Source organism: Bos indicus, chromosome X (assembly GCF_029378745.1).
Source record: "Bos indicus isolate NIAB-ARS_2022 breed Sahiwal x Tharparkar chromosome X, NIAB-ARS_B.indTharparkar_mat_pri_1.0, whole genome shotgun sequence".
Classification (NCBI taxonomy): Eukaryota; Metazoa; Chordata; class Mammalia; order Artiodactyla; family Bovidae; genus Bos; species Bos indicus.
Genome location: NC_091789.1, coordinates 73871750 through 73888924, shown reverse-complemented (window position 1 = coordinate 73888924; position 17175 = coordinate 73871750). Strand labels below are relative to the sequence as shown.

The following is a 17175-nucleotide window of genomic DNA, read 5'->3' as shown; positions in this document are numbered from 1 at the left end:
GATACAATACCAATGTACAAAATTCAATCTTCAAATCCAACAATTAAATTAAGAAATTCCATTTAAAATAGCATTAAAAGTTATATATTTATATATAAATTTAAAACAATAAGGGCAAGACTTGACTGAAAAGTACAAGACACTGTTAAAAGAAATTAAAGGAGATCTAACAAGTATAAAGGCATACCATGTTCACAGATCAGAAGACACATTATTATTATTACAAGAATATTCCCCAAATTTATCCACAGGTCAGCATGATGACTATCAAAATTCCATTTGTTTTTTCATAAAGTGATAAGCTAATCTTAAAATTCATGTGCAAATTTAAGGGACCTAGAATAGCTAAAGTAATTTAGATAAAGTAGAAGACATTGGGAAGACTCATATGTCCCAATTTCAAAACTTCCTACAAAGGTATAGTAATTCAAATAGTGTTGTATCAGCATAAGAAGAAATACACACACACACACACACACACACACACACACACACATAGTCTCAAAACAATAGAACTGAGAGTCCAGAAATAAAGCCTTCCATGTAATCAATTGATTTCAAGAAGGATGACAAGACCATTCAATGGGGAAAGTATAATCTTTTAAATAAATGGTGATGGGACAGTTGGATATTCATATGCTATATAATCAAGAAAAACTTCTACCTCGTAATATACACAAAAACAAACTCAAAACAAAAGAACCATCTATATGTGAGAGATACAAGTATAAAATTCTTAGAAGAAAATACATGAGTCAGTGTTTGTTACTTCAGCTTAGGTAATAGCTTCTTAGATACAATACCAAAAGCACAAGAAACAACAGAAAAAAAAAAAAAAACAGATAAAATGGACTTGATCAAAATTAAAAACATTTGTGTTTAAACAATATCCCCATGAAAGTGAAAAGATAGTGTATAAAGTGGGAGAAAATATTTGTAAGTCATGTATCTGATAAGGATTAGTATAGAGAATATGAACTGAACACTTACAACTCAAAGAACAAACGAACACTTACAAAATTGCTAAATTCTCTGAATAGGCATTCTTCCAAATAAGATATTTGAATGACCAATAAGCACATGAGAAGAGAATTAAAATTGTTAGCTGTTAGAAAAACACAGATCAAGTTTTCCATTACAGTGGCTATAATCAAAATCACTGATGTGACAAGTGTTTGTCAGGATGTGGAGAAATTGGAATCCTTTTACACTGATGGTTGGATTGTAAAGTGATACAACCACTTCAGAAAAAAAAAAAAAATTAGTATTTCCTCAAAACTTTAAGCATAGAATTACAATATGAACTAGAAGTATACTCCAAGATATATAGCCTAGAAATATGAAAAAATATTTCCACACAAAAATTTGTGTATAAATGTTCATAGCAGCACTATTCATAACAGATAATGTGGAAACAACCCAAATGTTCATCAACTACTGAATGGATAAACAATCAATGCTATATATACACAATGAAATATCATGCTGTTGCTGCTAAGTCACTTCTGTCGGGTCCGACTCTGTGGGACCCCACAGATGGCAGCCCACCAGGCTCCCCCCATCCCTGAGATTTTTCAGGCAAGAACACTGGAATGGGTTGCCATTTCCTTCTCCAATGCATGAAAGTGAAAAGTGAAAGTGAAGTCGCTCAGCCATGTCCGACTCTTAGTGACCCCATGGACTGCAGCCTACCAGGCTCCTCCATCCATGGGATTTTCCAGGCAAGAGTACTGGAGTGGGGTGCCATTGCCTTCTCCATGGAATATCATAGAGCAATGTAAAAGAATGAATTATTGATACATACTATAAAATGGACCTTGAAAACATTATGCTACCTGAAAGAAGCCAGTTACAAAAATCCATCATATTGCATTATTCCATTTATAATAATATTTAGAATAGGTGCATCCATAGAGAGAGAAAGATTGATGATTGTCTAGTGCTGGAATGGGAGATTTGGTGCGCTAATGAGTATGTAGTTTATTTTTGAAGTAATGAAATGTTCTAAAATTAGATTGATACTGCTTGAACACATCTGTGAATATATTAAAAACTATTTAATTGTACACTTTCGATGTGTGACCACTGTACTATGTGAACTATATCTCAATAAAGTCATTTAAAATTCTCCATGCTAGCTACAAGGGCTTCCTTAGTGGCTCAGTCAATAAAGAATCTACCTGCAATCCAGGAGACATGAATTCGATTCCTGGGTCGGGAAGATCACCAGAAGAAGGAAATGGCAACCCATTCCAATATTCTTGCTTGGAAAACCCCTGGACAGAGAAGCCTGGTGGGCTACAGTCCATGAGGTTGCAAAAGAGTCAGACACAACTTAGCAACTAAATATGCTAACTACATCTATTACTTTTTAAAAGTTGAATATTGCCTGAGAGTTATTTTAGCGAAGTCATTCAATCTTACTGGCACTCCCTTTCCTCAGGTCAAAATACCATTTGTATTGGTTTAGAAATGATGTTTAAAGGTTTTACAGCCATTAAATTTCCATGTTTATTTTTAAAATGCACTTAAACCTATAAACACTGAATAAATTTGGAGGATACTATCAAAGTGCTTCTACTGTTAGGGATACATTGTACTTATTTAGTACCTTTTAAAGAAAGTTCAAAATGCTATAACTCTATTAACTTCTAAGTTCCTATGATGTCCTTGAGAGTTGAGAAGACAGTTAATTATTAAGTAACAATAATAATTGCAACAAACCTGAATTTATAACATTTGTCTTCCAATATCTTTACATAGGTTATCATCAATTATTAATCTGTTATCAACATAACAGTCAATAAAAATAGGTATACTGGCATGAACATAATATGGAAAATGAATGGCAGCTTGGAGCCCAATACTGTTGCAATCTAGCCCCAAAGGAATGGGGTCAGCCTGAAATAGAACTGGGCTATAGTATCCTGGTATAACTACCTCCTGACAGTTTCTGTATCATCACTTCAACCCTTAATGTGGTATTCCACAGTGACTCTGAAGCAGAGCCAATTTCAATTTCCTAGCTTCCTCATGTATTCCTCAATTTGTATTTAGCCACCTATATAGCCTGCAATGGGAGAAGGCAATGGCACCCCACTCCAATACTGTTGCCCAGAAAATCCCATGGATGGAGGAGCCTGGTAGGCTGCAGTCCATGGGGTCCCACAGAGTCGGACACGACTGAAGCGACTTGGCAGCAGCATAGCCTGGAACTAGACTATACTCCAGGAATAGAACCTCAGCTTGAAGATACTTGGCACAACAGAGAAAAGAGACAGATATCTCTGTCATATAGTCCCAAGGTCAGAAACTTAGAAAATTGCTTTCTTGCTTATACTTTCATAGCTAGAAAGATGACAAGATGGTCATAGGTTTTATCTTTCTAAGTCCTGATCTACTAATAATACATGTAGGTAATAGAACATCATCAAAATCTTGGAGGATAACTACCGGGGCTGAATGTTTGTATCCCAACTGAATTCACATGTTGAATTCTAATCCCCAAGGTGCTGGCATTTCAAAGTGGGGCATTTGGGAGATGATTAGGTCATGAGAATGGAGCCCTCAAGAATGGGACTGGTTTCCTTACAAAAGAGACCCCAGAGAGCTCCCTTGGCACTTCTAACATGTGAGAAATCACTGAAAAGATAGTCATCTATGAATTGGGAAGCGGGCACTCACCAGACACTAAGTCAGCCAGCACCTTGATCTGGGGCTTCCCAGACTTCAGAACTATGAGAAATAAATGTGTGTTGGGTTTTCAATCACCATGTCTATTATATTTTTGTACTAGGAACCCAAATGGACTGCCATTAATCTTCATGGACTACACTTCCCCAGGCTGCCTAGGTTTCCTAAGATATCCATTAATTAAAATAAAGGTGGGACATAAAACTAATGTGTCAATTATACTTCAATTTTGCAAACGCTGTCTACCATACTGTCTCAGGTCAAGTCAGAGGAGGTCTGTTATAATAGAAATAGAAATATATGGGCTTTTAATACATAGATTATGGTGAAGTTGAGAGCTGATCTCCAGGCTTCTTTCAGTTATTTATTTCTCAACCATCCTGTGATAACTGTGGGCTGTGCAATATTCTACTTGAAATGGAATGTAAAGACCTGGACTAGCAGAGGTTCATTAACTTTCCAACCATGATGTAACAAGTATAAGAAAGTTTATTTGCCAGGAATGTACAAGGAGCCTTGCACAGATTGTCATTTCATGTACAGCATTCCTGTGAAACAGGTATTATTAAATGCATTGTACAAATGAAGAAACTGTTACACAGAGAGTTTATGACACTTGTCTGAGGGCACACAAGTAGAAAATAAGCAGAGCCTAGATTTGAATCCAGGTCTGTCTGGTTCTAAATCCATGTCCTAATTTATGTCAGATTGTATTTCTTTAAAGAGACTACTTTTCAAAAAAAAAACATAGCTAAGTTTTATTCCATTTAAAAGTTTCTTTCATATAAAATAAACTTAATTTCTTTAAACTTTCAGTAAGGAAAAAAGATAAAAACTATAAAAATGTAAAACCACAGGAGCAATCAGTTTAAGAAAATCTAAAAATTAAACTGCACTCTCAAGCCTCCAAATATTCTATATTGCTAGGCTGTATGGTAAAGTAGAAAAAAGAAACCCCACATGATGCATTTTTGAGTTGGAATCTTGGTTCTGTCATGTATTGGCTGTATGATTCTAGACATGATATTAAAATATGGATAAAATGCTTATATGATCAAACTGCCATGAAGATGAAGTATATAAATTTACTGATGGTGCCTAGTACATTCAAGGTCCTCAACAAATCATAAATGTTATTGTTATGATTGTTAGGAGCAACACTGAGGGGATAAAGAAGTCCAAAAGAATTAGGTGAATAAAAGGGGGCATTGTGGAGGATCCTACAGGTATGGTTCAATGTTACTTTAATCATGCCTTAAGAAAGAACAAACAGAAAAATGAAAAGATCCTTAATAAGAAGTGTCTACTAATGATGATGGAACACTCTTCTGTTAGAGGTAGGTGCCAGAGGGATACTTCCTATGCTCTTTTATTGCTTTTCATTTTGTAGCAAGTAGCTATAAGATAAAAGGAGTCAAGAGAGGTTGGTTCCTTATATTGGTTGAGAATAGCCTAGAAACATTTTAAATACATATACAAAATACTATGTTTGAAAACTAAAGGGTCTAGCTAGTAGCAAGAAAAAATAGCAAACATTCCTGTCCTGCTATTCAAGTTTTCTGAAGCAGATTTTTCAGAGAGATGATCTATGGCCTTAAGAGATATTGAGGTAGGTTTATACCTCACTGTTGAGATTATTTGAAGCATATATATAAACAACTGAATATGGAAACAAGTAAAGAAATAACACTTATTTTTGCACAGGTCTAAAATTGTTTTAATTCTCACTCTGAACTTATCTCTTCCTTATAAAACAGCACAGTATTGTAAAGTAATTATCCTCCAATTAAAAATAAATAAATTTAAAACAATAAAAAGTAAATGTTTAAAAAAAACACTTTGGCTAATGCTGCACTTAATAAAGCATTTACTCAAAAAGAAAAAAAAAAAATTGGCTGAGTTATCACAGGCTCTAACTTCTCAACCATTGTCACCTAGCACAATGATTGACTTGCCTGGCTATGTACCCAAGGAAGGCACCATTTATCTAGTGACATCTTCCCAAACTGCAAGTAAAAACCATAACAAGAATTATCTATGTTCAAGAGGATGCATCTAGCCAATTTAGTCCTATTTTAGTGATGAGAAATGCCATGCTTCCCATAAGGCTGTTATTGCCTGGACCAAATCATTTTAAATGTCAGAAGATTGCTGTTATAAAAATTACTAACTTCCATGAAAAAAAGGACTCACCATTTTTAAACATGACAAAGAAAGCATAAAATTCTTTAAAGAGTTGACCCCAAACCACCATTTACAAGAAAAAAGAAATTCAAATTACTTCAAAATATGAGTTAAGTGACCCAGGTCTCAAGTCTAATTGATTACCAAAACAATTTTTATACCAACAAATTTTTATAAAACCTTTATAAAACAAACTTGCACATTACCTGGTAATTGTTTTGGTTTTGTGATAACCTCAATTGGTTTGATGATGCGAAATGTGAAGAAAAATTACTTCGTGATGGATTTGTATTACTGTACATTGCAGTAGATGCTGTATGTAATGAGGTCCGTGGTGTCAAATGGTTTTCTCTGTTTTGATACAGTACATTGTCTGACAAGTCTCTAATATTCACCATTTGTGAATTTGGCATATTTTTTCCTTGTCCAGGCAAAGTTGTACTTTGGTTCTCAGCTCGAAGGGAACTGCCACTTTCATAAAATCTTGAGTAGCTTGGTATCTGTGCTCCCATCAATGCCAATTCTTCCTCTCTGGCATACTCATCATCAGCATCTCCAGTCTCCATTGCAATTGACAAACAAGTTCCTTCTGTCGAATTAGGAGGCTTCTGTGGGGGATTTCCTCCCAGAATTCTCTGTGGGTAATCACTAACTGCCAGTGAAAATACTTCACGGATTTCCAAATTTTGTGTTCTGCAGTAAGGGTCTCTAACAGATGGTTTTTGCCCACATAAGTTATGTGATGATAGACCTGTGTGTTCAGGCTTATATGATCTTTGAATTCCAACTGGTTCAATTTTGCAAGGTCGGTGGCACACAGATGGCTTTTGAGGTACTGTCATCTCAGAGGCTTGCATTGAAGAGCTTCCATAGTTTTTCTTTGTGTGATTGTATACAGAATTTCCAGCATTTAGCACACTTGTCTGTCTTGACAAAATAATTGTTTTTTCACCTAAGAGTAAAGAGGCATTTTTACAGTGTGCTACTTGTCTTTGAACAGGAATGTGCAACTGAAACTCAGTATCATTTTTACTGGCTGTTTTCTGAATAGGGATTTTATGTGCTTCTGTAATTTGTGTATTTGAATGCTTGGTTGTCTCTTGTCTACTTGATGAACTGGCTGGACTGTATATACCAGTTATGATGACATCATTATTGGGCGATGTCCAAGAAGACTGTTGACTTGAGGGTGAAGCAATATTAACCACATTTCTGACTGTAACATCTGGAGCTGCCAAAGAAGTACCAGAAACAGTTCCTGTTGTTGTTGCTCCTGATTCAGAATTCTTACTACTCATTTTTCTTCTCTTATTGCCAACCCACGTCTGAAAGAATAAAAAATACATATATATATATACATACATATATATATAATGGAAAAGTTCTTAATAAAAAACCAAGAAAATCAATTTCTATGTGATAGTTTATATTCTCATTTGTCATAAAATCAAGGCCTATACAAATTTAAAAGAAAAAAATATACAGTAAAAGAAAAAGTAAAAAATAAGGTCAGAGACCATCAGGAACCAGCACATAATAAATATCTAGAAACTTTGATGTGAATTGTTTGTGAAAGTTGCTCTGTTGTGTCCAACTCTTTGCAATCCCATGGACTATACAGTCCATGGAATTCTCCAGGCCAGAATACTGGAGTGGGTAGCCTTTATCTTCTTCAGGGAATCTTCCCAACCTAGGGATTGAGCCCAAGTGTCCTGCATTGCAAGTGGCTTCTTCACCAGCTGAGCCACAAGGGAAGCCCAAGAATACTGGAATGGGCAGTCTATCCCTTATCCAGTGGATCTTCCCAACCCAGGAATTGAACCAGGGTTTCCTGTACTGCAGGCAGATTCTTTACCAACTGAGCTTTCAGGGAAGCCCCAGAAGCTTTGATCGAATAGTATTTTTTTTTCTTCTCCTCAAAATCCAGCCAATTAATCTGTAGCAAGAATTTCTGTTCTATGAATATATCATAACTTGGTTAATTTAATATTGCTAAGAATTTAGATTACTTTTAGAAATATTCACTATTATAAGACATATTGAAATACAACATTGTACATGCATCATTGTTCTATTGGTCCATTAGAATGTCATCTTAGAAGGAAAATTGCTTGACTTTTTGACATTTTCTAATTACCCTCCAATTTATAAAAGTACTGGCTTCCCCACACCTCAACAACACTTTGCATTATACTTTTGTAGTATCTATTAGTCCAGGAGTTAAGAAAAGGTATATAATTGCTGTTTAGATTTTAGTTTCTATGGTTACTTTCATTGAATTGCTTACACGTTACCTATACCAGTTAAAAAAAACCTAATTTTTGTATTGGGGTGTTTGTCGTTTTTAATTGATTTATAAGAGCAATTTTCTACTAGAGTTGGCAGCACTTTGTCACAAGTTGCAAAAACTTTTCCAGTTTGTCATTAATTTATGGTAGCTATTTTCTTCTTTATGCTTTTATCTACTTACTGAATTTTATACACTGAATATATATTACTTTTGTTTTCTTTTAGCCTTTTTTTTCTGTCTTTTTTTGGCCACCTTATTTATTTTTCAGTTGAAGGATAATTGCTTTACACAATTTTGTTGTTTTCTGTCAAATGTCAAAAAGAATCAGCCATGGGTATAAACAAAAAAATCAGTAAAAATAATACCAGTGGTTGGCATTTAAGATTTGATTACAAAATATGTACTTTTATATAAGTATTATAACAATCTTAGTATTATTACAATGAATCATTATTTCTCTTAAAATGTACAATAAATATTATACTCCATAAAACGATCAGCAAAATTTATAATTATTTTTAAATGCATATCATCTTTTAAACTACTAAAACCCATTAATCTATTTAAGAACTTCAAAAAATAAATAAGTGAAAACATTAAATGACCTAGTTTTGCATAAACATGGTACTAGGTGTATTTGGTTAATTTAGTGGGATGTACTTTTGAAGACTGCACAAGTCATCCAATTTTCAATGTATATTTATATTGTATACAACATCAGATATTGTAAAACTATAAATAAAAGCTAACACTGAATTCCATTATGTGTTCATACATATAAGCTACTTTGCTAGGCATAATTTTTCTAATTTTATAAATGAAGATACTGAGATTCAGAAATATTAAGTAGCTTGTAGAAAGATCTCCTGACCAGTTATCGGCAGAGCAAGGAATCAAAATCAATTTAATTTTGACCTCAATGAACATTATTCTTTCACTATGGTGAGAAATTCATGAAATGGAGTTGGCCACTTCTGTGGGTCATTTTAATTTTATAATTAGTGCTTATCTAATAAAATGTTCCAGAAACAGAAGTGCTCACTCCATTTTGCTTCACATGAGGCTGTGGGAATTTAAAACTCACTCTTATGTAGTTTACCTAAGAGTAGAAGTGAGGATTACAAGCAGAGAGACAAATGAATATAAATGTCACAAGAGAAGGAGGTAAGGGGAAAAAATACAAGTTTTTAAAGTATATACTCAAGAGTAATATTTAAAAATAAATGTTTGTGAATAAGAATAATTTTAATTTATGGTTCAAAAAGGTGAATATTACAAATACTCAAAATAAGTCACTGTGTTATGACTTTTCAAGTAAGAAGAATATGCACAGGAAGCATGATGCTTTGTAATTTTAAAATTTAAAAATTTCCAATTGGAAAGCATAGTGAATTGATAAAATTTGAACTCAAGATCTACTACATCTGCAGGGCAGCTCTGGGCAAGATTTCTAAGAAAACAAACAACCTACCATTTTCCCATCATAGTATCTATCTTAACACAATAATTTTAAGAGTGATATTATTACATTGCAAATTTATGGCTTACTTTAATAGTTTTATAGTTCACATATGTAATTACTTAAATAGTTTATTAGATATTTATATCATATACCCATGAAAAGCAAAATGCAATACAGTATCAAATGAATATGAAACTCAGGTATCTAAAAATCTCACTTGTTCAGAATGCAGCCAATATAGATGTCACAAGATCCATGTACTTTACTGAAAGGAAAATCCTTGATCTTAAAACACTTAATCTTATTTTACACATAATTTTTACCAAACCTGGTATCCTAATCTATAGCAAATTAGAAATAACAAAACAAGAGGGGCATTGGTAATTGTGATTGCTGTTGGAAGCACCTTGATAGCACTAAAACTAATAATTTTCATTACATATTACTCACTAAAAAGAAGAAAGGAAAATCATAAGAGAACTGATGTGAGAAATTGTTAAATCTCTGGGGTTCTTTAGTAAAGGAGAAAATCACCTTGTATACCTTACCATGTTATAAGCATTATTATTTTATAGCACAGTATAGTAATTGATTTCCACAGTAAAACTGAGTCAAAAAGTAAAGATTCACTTATTTTCAATAGTCTCTATTCAAATAAAGTAGGAAAGTATATAGTTAAGAAATACTTTATATTAAAATGTCAAAAATAAAGCAATTTCATTGCCTAAGGGTTCCCAATAACTGAATTAAATTTTACTAAGTCATTCAGCTACAGGATCCAAAATTGACCAATGCATATAGAGTATAAATGATTCTCATTCCAAAAGTTTCATTGGTGAGAGGGAAAAAAATGGGTCAATCAAAATTGATATGATGAGCATTTGGGATTTGGAACTAATAAAATGATACTACATAGAAAAAAAGAAAGATAATGAACTTGGGTAACCTATCCTTGGTGTCCATAAAATTATTTTTCAGTCAACTTTTTAGAAATTCAGTGTCTCCAAACTTTTCCTTTTTCTATACTTCCTTGTTTGTTTTCCTGTTCTTTTACCCCACAATATATATCTATATATAGATATATAGATATGCTGCGCTTAGTCACTCAGTAATGTCTGACTCTTTGTGACCCCCATGAACTGTATAGCCCACCAGGTTCCTCTGTCCATGGGATTCTCCAGGCATGAATACTGGTGTGCATTTGCCATCCCCTCCTCCAGGGGATCTTCCCAACCCAGGGATCAAACCCAGGTCTCCCGCACTGCAGGCAGATTCTTTACCATCTGAGCTACCAGGGAAGCCCAAGAATACTGGAGTGGGTAGCCTATCCCTTCTTCAGGAAATCTTCCCAACCCAGGGATTGAACTGGGGTTTCCTGCATTGCAGGTGAATTATTTACCAGCTTAGCTACCAGGAAAGCATATATATATATATATATATATATATATATATATATATACACACACACACGTATATATACGTGTGTGTGTGTAGACTAGGTGTTTTAACCTTTTAAGTTCTTTACACATTGGGATCAAGTTCTTAGTACAGTGAGATTTCAGTTCTTTTGAGAAAAAGCACAATAAGTACTCTATTAAAATAATAAGGGAAGATCTGTTTTAAGTAGAATATGTAGACCTAGCAAAATATCAGAGGCAGGGGAGGTTGTGGAATAGTGAGTCTATAAACAACTCACTTCTCCTCTGGCTAAAAAGCCACCAAAATTGTGCTGAAATTTAGATTAGGAAGACGGAATTTCTGTAGAATTTACACTCACCTAGAACAGAGAGAATGAATCCATTTTACACCATTCCATATAATTTATGTAATATTTTACTTGCAAACTTGCATTCTATAAAGTTCCTTTCTTTCATTTCCATTATTTATTTAGATTTCACACCGTTTGGAGCATAAATATAAGCCTTTGTATTTCAACACTCTCAATATTCAAGTATAGTCAAATAAGTCATTAGTGGGAAGACTGCAATAGAAATTTGGAAATATGAAAAGTCACAGTCCACAAAGTAGCTGCCTAAGACTTTTCACTTTAAAATAATGGTTAAAAAAAAAAAAAAAGAGAGATAAGAAAAGAAAGAAGTTGCTGCAGGAAAAAAAAAAAAACTAGTTTTTACTTATAAAATAGAAATCTCATCAACTTGAAATATTACACATTTAAAAATTTTCCTAAGTCAATTAGTTTTTTCCCTCAAATTTACCAAAGGGACTACAAATAGGTAATTTAGAGCTATCAGTAAGAGACATTTGTAGTTCTTACACAAATCTGAGTATGATCTCAGCACAGATATCCTGGATATCCACCCCCACCCCCACTAGAATTGGTGGCATAATCCCCTATATGAAGGTAAATATATCCTTCAGTCAAAATAATAGATTTTCCAAAGAATTCTTATCAAGATATTTTATCTTTGGGGGTCTTTGAATGTTACTTCAACAGAAAAATAAACTTAGAGTCCTTTCTGTTACCAAATTAGCCTAATGAATGACAAAGTTGGGGAAGTTGCTAATCTTTGAATCCCTAAATTTTCAAACCAGCAGGATTTATAGCATTTTCAGACAATCATAAAAGGACCTATATTCTCACTATGAAATCTGTGACTAGTTCTGTTACATTTATCTCTTGCCTCCTCTCTGTCACCTTCTCACTGCCTTTCCCAAATGTGTAGCAGCTCTCATTTTTAATAGCTGAATAACTATGATTGTAAAAAAAAGGAAGTTTTTTTCCCTAGGGATTTTCTGTCCCTTACCTTGTAACCCATTAAAATACATACATATTACTTAGAAAGAGATGTGGCATTTATAAAAGGCTAGGTTTTCCTAAAAAGACATAAATACTAAAGTCGTAAGTGCCCAATGAAAAAATTTAAACACATCAAGAAAATATGCGAAGTCCCTTGGTAAATGCATGTTTTACTGATATCAATTTGAAGGGTTATATCTATATTATTCTAGATATAAACAAAGCATGAGATCAACAACTAATCCTAAAGGTACCTATTAGTTCAAAGGACTGGAAATTTTTTAAAGATATATTTAAAATGAAAAATTTTAGTGCTTTCAAGCTAGTAGAAAAAAATATACTAAATAATTGTCTTTATTAAAAATAGTAATTTTATACAAGGGAAATTAAGCTGTTTATAAAGTTAGTGACTTCATACCCTGATAGTTTTTCTCATATTAAGCAATTATTCCTTGCAATAAAAAGTATTAAATTCAAGAGTTTAAGACCTGAATACTTACCCTGACTACACTGAAGTCCAGCTTAGTCTCCTGTGCACACTGTAATATGAGCTGAAAGCAATTTTTACTTTGATTTGTCATTCCATTTTCATAATAACGTTGTAAAATCCTTTGTTGCTCTACAGTAAATACAGAACGTAGATTCATCTAAAAATAAAAGAAGATACTCTGAAAATTGGAATAAAAAATGGGTATGTGTAGAATTTGCATGTTTTTGTTTTTTAAAATAACTTTAGTGCTTTCAAGCTGTTATATTTTTTTTTAAGTGAAATTTTTTCAGTAATGGGCAATAATTCGTGTGCCAAAGGGAGACAGGTTCTCACTGAAAATTATGCATAATGTGAACACTTATTGAACTTGTTCAGAAAAAAATATCAACTTTAAAGATAAAAAATAAGAAAGTCATTATTTGGATAGTGTCAGTGCATAAGGAAAGAAAAAGTTCTTTCACCAAAATAAATATTTATGGCTAGTAAAACCAGAGATGTTCAATTATCGACAGGGAAACTCACTGTTCTTTGTCAAGCAAAGCATCTGGCATATGTCTTACAGATAGAAGCTGTGCTCTGGAACAAAAAGATGCTTTTATTATATTTTTTTTCTTTTTTCTGGGATAAAGGGGTTCATTTTATACAGAAGTCAAAATCTCTCTTTAAAGCTTAAATATAAACAGGAAGGTTCAGTGACTGTGAAAATGTGTTTGCTTTAGGCAATACTAAACAAAATAATTATTTTTAACAGCTGCAGTATGTAAACCCAAATTAAAAATCATGTACATTTTCCTAAAAATAAACCATGTACTTGTAACTGACTCATAATTAGGCAAGAGAAATTTTTTTTAAAAAACACAGTACTCTTCCTGTTAATAGGCAAGATGTTTAATATTAAGGGAACAACTCTGGGAATCTCACAAATAAGAGGCAAGCCAAGCTCTTCATAAAGGAGATGAATTCCAGTAGTATATTTTACAAAGAAGAACACATAATTAGATAAAGGCAATTTCAGGTTTCTTTTAAAAGTTGTCACATCAAAACTGTTATTCCTAAAAGCTGACAGAAATAAAACCTTCTTTCCAAGGAATGAATCCTTTTAAAATTAGGAAAACAGCAGCAACAAAAACAAACCAAACAGAAATCATTCTAATATGCTGGGTATGCAAACAACTAAGTACACTGATGTGGAAAATAACTTCCCTTTTAAAAATATGTTGAACAATAAAGAAGTTTCATAAAGAAATTAAAGACAGTCATGTAGATATCCAGTGCAATCTGTACATATGGCTTTTTTTTTTCTTGACCATACAAATGTCTTCCTATATAATGTTAAGAGATTTGATGAGAGAAATTCACATGTAGAAGAGGGTAGGAACATTCAGAAACAAATTACAAAGAGAATGCCAATGTGGAAATGTAAACCTCTTATCTGAAAACTGACCAAATTTTCAAGAATGTTTGGGCCAGAGTGTATGGACAATATTCATTAAAGCAATATTACTATCACGTATGCCAGTTTTCAGAGCAATTTCAGGTTCCTTTTCCTAAATGGTTCAGCTACAATCAGGAGATGAAGTTCAAATACCTGAAATACCTCATCTGGTGTGGATTAAGAAGTAAGGTACTTTGGAATGAGATTTGAGGAAAATTTAGAACAAAGTTACATATATTATAGTTCAACTATATGTTATAATTGATTTTTTAATTATATAAATTAAGATTTTTAGTTGGAGTTTCAATATCAAACTCTCAAAAATTAATAGAATGAATAGACAAAAAAGTAGAAAGATATAGTAGACTGGAAAAGCACTGTGAAACGATTCAACATAGTTAAGGTTTATATAATTTTCAAACAACAGCAGGATACAAATTCTATTCAAGTTCCCACAGAGTATAAGCCAGAAGACACTGGACCATATCCAGGGACATAAAACAAGGTGAAAAATTTCATGGTCTAAAGGTATTGAAATCATAGAGTCTGTTCTCTTATCACTGTGAAATTATGTTAGAAATCAATATCAAAAGATATTAAGAAATGACCCTCATATTTTCAAGTGCAATGTGACATTTGCCAAGAGAGATCTTTGACTTAGCCATTGAAAGCCTCAATAAAGTTAAAAGACTGAAAAAACACAGAGGGTGATTGCAGAGAAGAAAGCATTTAAATGAGAAATTAATATCAAAATGAGAAAGTAATATCAAAGATACTTTAAAAATCCCGTGAATTTGGAGATTAAATGTCTGCTTTTAAATGCTGGGTGTATCTAAGAAGTCATAACAAAGAAAATTAGAAAATATCCAACAGTACAAAAATGGAAAGAAAAATATTTTTTTAATTTATTTTTTAAAATTAACTAATTTATTTTAATTCAAGGCTAATTACTAAACCACTACAATATTGTAGTGGTTTTCACCATACATTGACGTGAATCAGCCATAGGTGTACATGTGTTCCCCATTCTGAAACCCCCTCCCACCTCCCTCCTCATCCCACTCCTCAGGGTCATCCCAGTGCACCAGCCTTGAGCACCTTGTCTCATGCATTGAACCTGGACTGGCGATCTATTTCACAGATGATGATATACATGTTTCAATGCTATTCTTTCAAATCATCCCATCCTTGCCTTCTCCCACAGAGTCCAAAAGTCTGTTCTTTACGTCTGTGTCTCTTTTGCTGTCTCATATATAGAGTCATCATTACCATCTTTCTAAATTCCATATATATGCGTTAATATGTATTGGTGTTTTTCTTTCTGACTTAATCTCAAAAATATACAAGCAAAGCTCAATTCCAGAAAGAAAACATTTATCAAAATTTTTTCCATACAGCTGAAACTGTTCAGTGTGACTAAATGCAATGAGGAATCTTGAATAATTTGAAAACAAATAATGGATACTAGCATAAAATTTTGTGAAATTTGAACAATATCTCTAGTTAATAATACTGTTTAACATGTAAATTTTGTCTTATTTACAACATAGTATTTCTTTATATTCTAAGATTTGTATTAGATGTTTCAAACATCATTCAAATATTTTTTAAATTACTAAAATAGTAAGCTTTCTAGATTTTAGCAGTAATACCAAATGCCAGAATAAATGGAAATATATCAAAGTTTTGAGTGAATGTAAATTAGAAATCTAGCATTCTATTCATATTTTAGTCAAGAAATGAAACCAAAATGTTATATTTTTTTCATTTAAGCTTTTGTACACACACATAGTGTGTATAATATTATGTATTTTAGAAATGTTATGAATTTTTTTCTCAAAAAGTTCATTCTTTACCTGCTCAACTAAATATACCCTATAAGCAAGATAACTTATTATCTCCTGCTGCCCTCATTATCTTGGCCTATAAAGAGGCAAGTTATTGAATGCATGAAGTTCTTAATCATCTGTACAAACATCAGGAAGAGTTGAAAATTTTTTCATTGTAAAAGTTGGGTTGTTATTTATGTGGGAGATAAAATGACAACCCATTCGATTCATGAAAATTGAGACCCACTGGGTTGAGTAAGGGAAGGTAATTGAATTAAAGGATTAAATATCAAAATAACAAGTCATTTAGCTTTACCTCATGAGTATAATACTCTTTGTACTGTAGCAACCACTGAACATATGCCATCCCACAAGTAATAAGACAACCTGTGCCTTACTTTTTAGCTTCACTGGAGAGTATTTGGTAAATCACTTAATTTCTATGAGCATCTATCTCCTACTCAGTAAAATTCTGGATTATATGACTTGTTTTATTTACCAATTTGGACTGTTACAAATAATTTAAGATATGTGAGCTGATTTTTCTTAGTTTGTTTGTGTGTGTGTGTGTGTGTGTGTGTGTGTGTATGACCTGCGGCTTCCAGGATCTTAGTTCCCTGACCAGGGATTGAACCCAAACACCCTGCAGTAGAAGTGTGAAGTCTTAACCACTGGACTGTGAGGGAATTCCTATTTTTCTTAAATTCTAAAGCTTGTTACAGTTGTAACATATTTATATATTTTTAGGATAATGAGACCTTTCAGTTTATTTATCATATTCATATGAAATTTCTTAGGTTGCTCTCTGCTTTAGAATTTGGCTTTTAAATGAAGACCCTGAGCCACTGGGAAATGATTAAATTATGTTCAGCATGTTCTATGCAACCAAGTAGAGCAATGAGTGAAATATTTTAGATATACCGCTTTGGAAGTACTTGAAAAATACAACTTTGAGGAATGACTGTCCCTTAGGAGTTCCAGATAGCTAAGACTGTATTTTCACATTGGAATATTTCAGATAAATTCCTATGAAA

The 17175-nt window shown here is 32.9% G+C and overlaps 1 protein-coding gene across 2 annotated transcripts in view; it reads right to left on the bottom strand.

The window, feature by feature from the left end:
* The window catches only part of HDX (highly divergent homeobox), a 217524-nt gene that overhangs the window by 175211 nt on the left and 25138 nt on the right, over positions 1 to 17175 (bottom strand). For both annotated transcript variants that reach the window (XM_070783571.1, XM_070783572.1), the window contains exons 2-3: positions 12888 to 13034; positions 6084 to 7202 (exon numbers count right to left, since the gene is read on the bottom strand). In XM_070783571.1, coding sequence (XP_070639672.1) covers positions 6084 to 7202; positions 12888 to 13034 — 1266 coding nt within the window. The remainder of the gene's footprint in view (positions 1 to 6083; positions 7203 to 12887; positions 13035 to 17175) is intronic.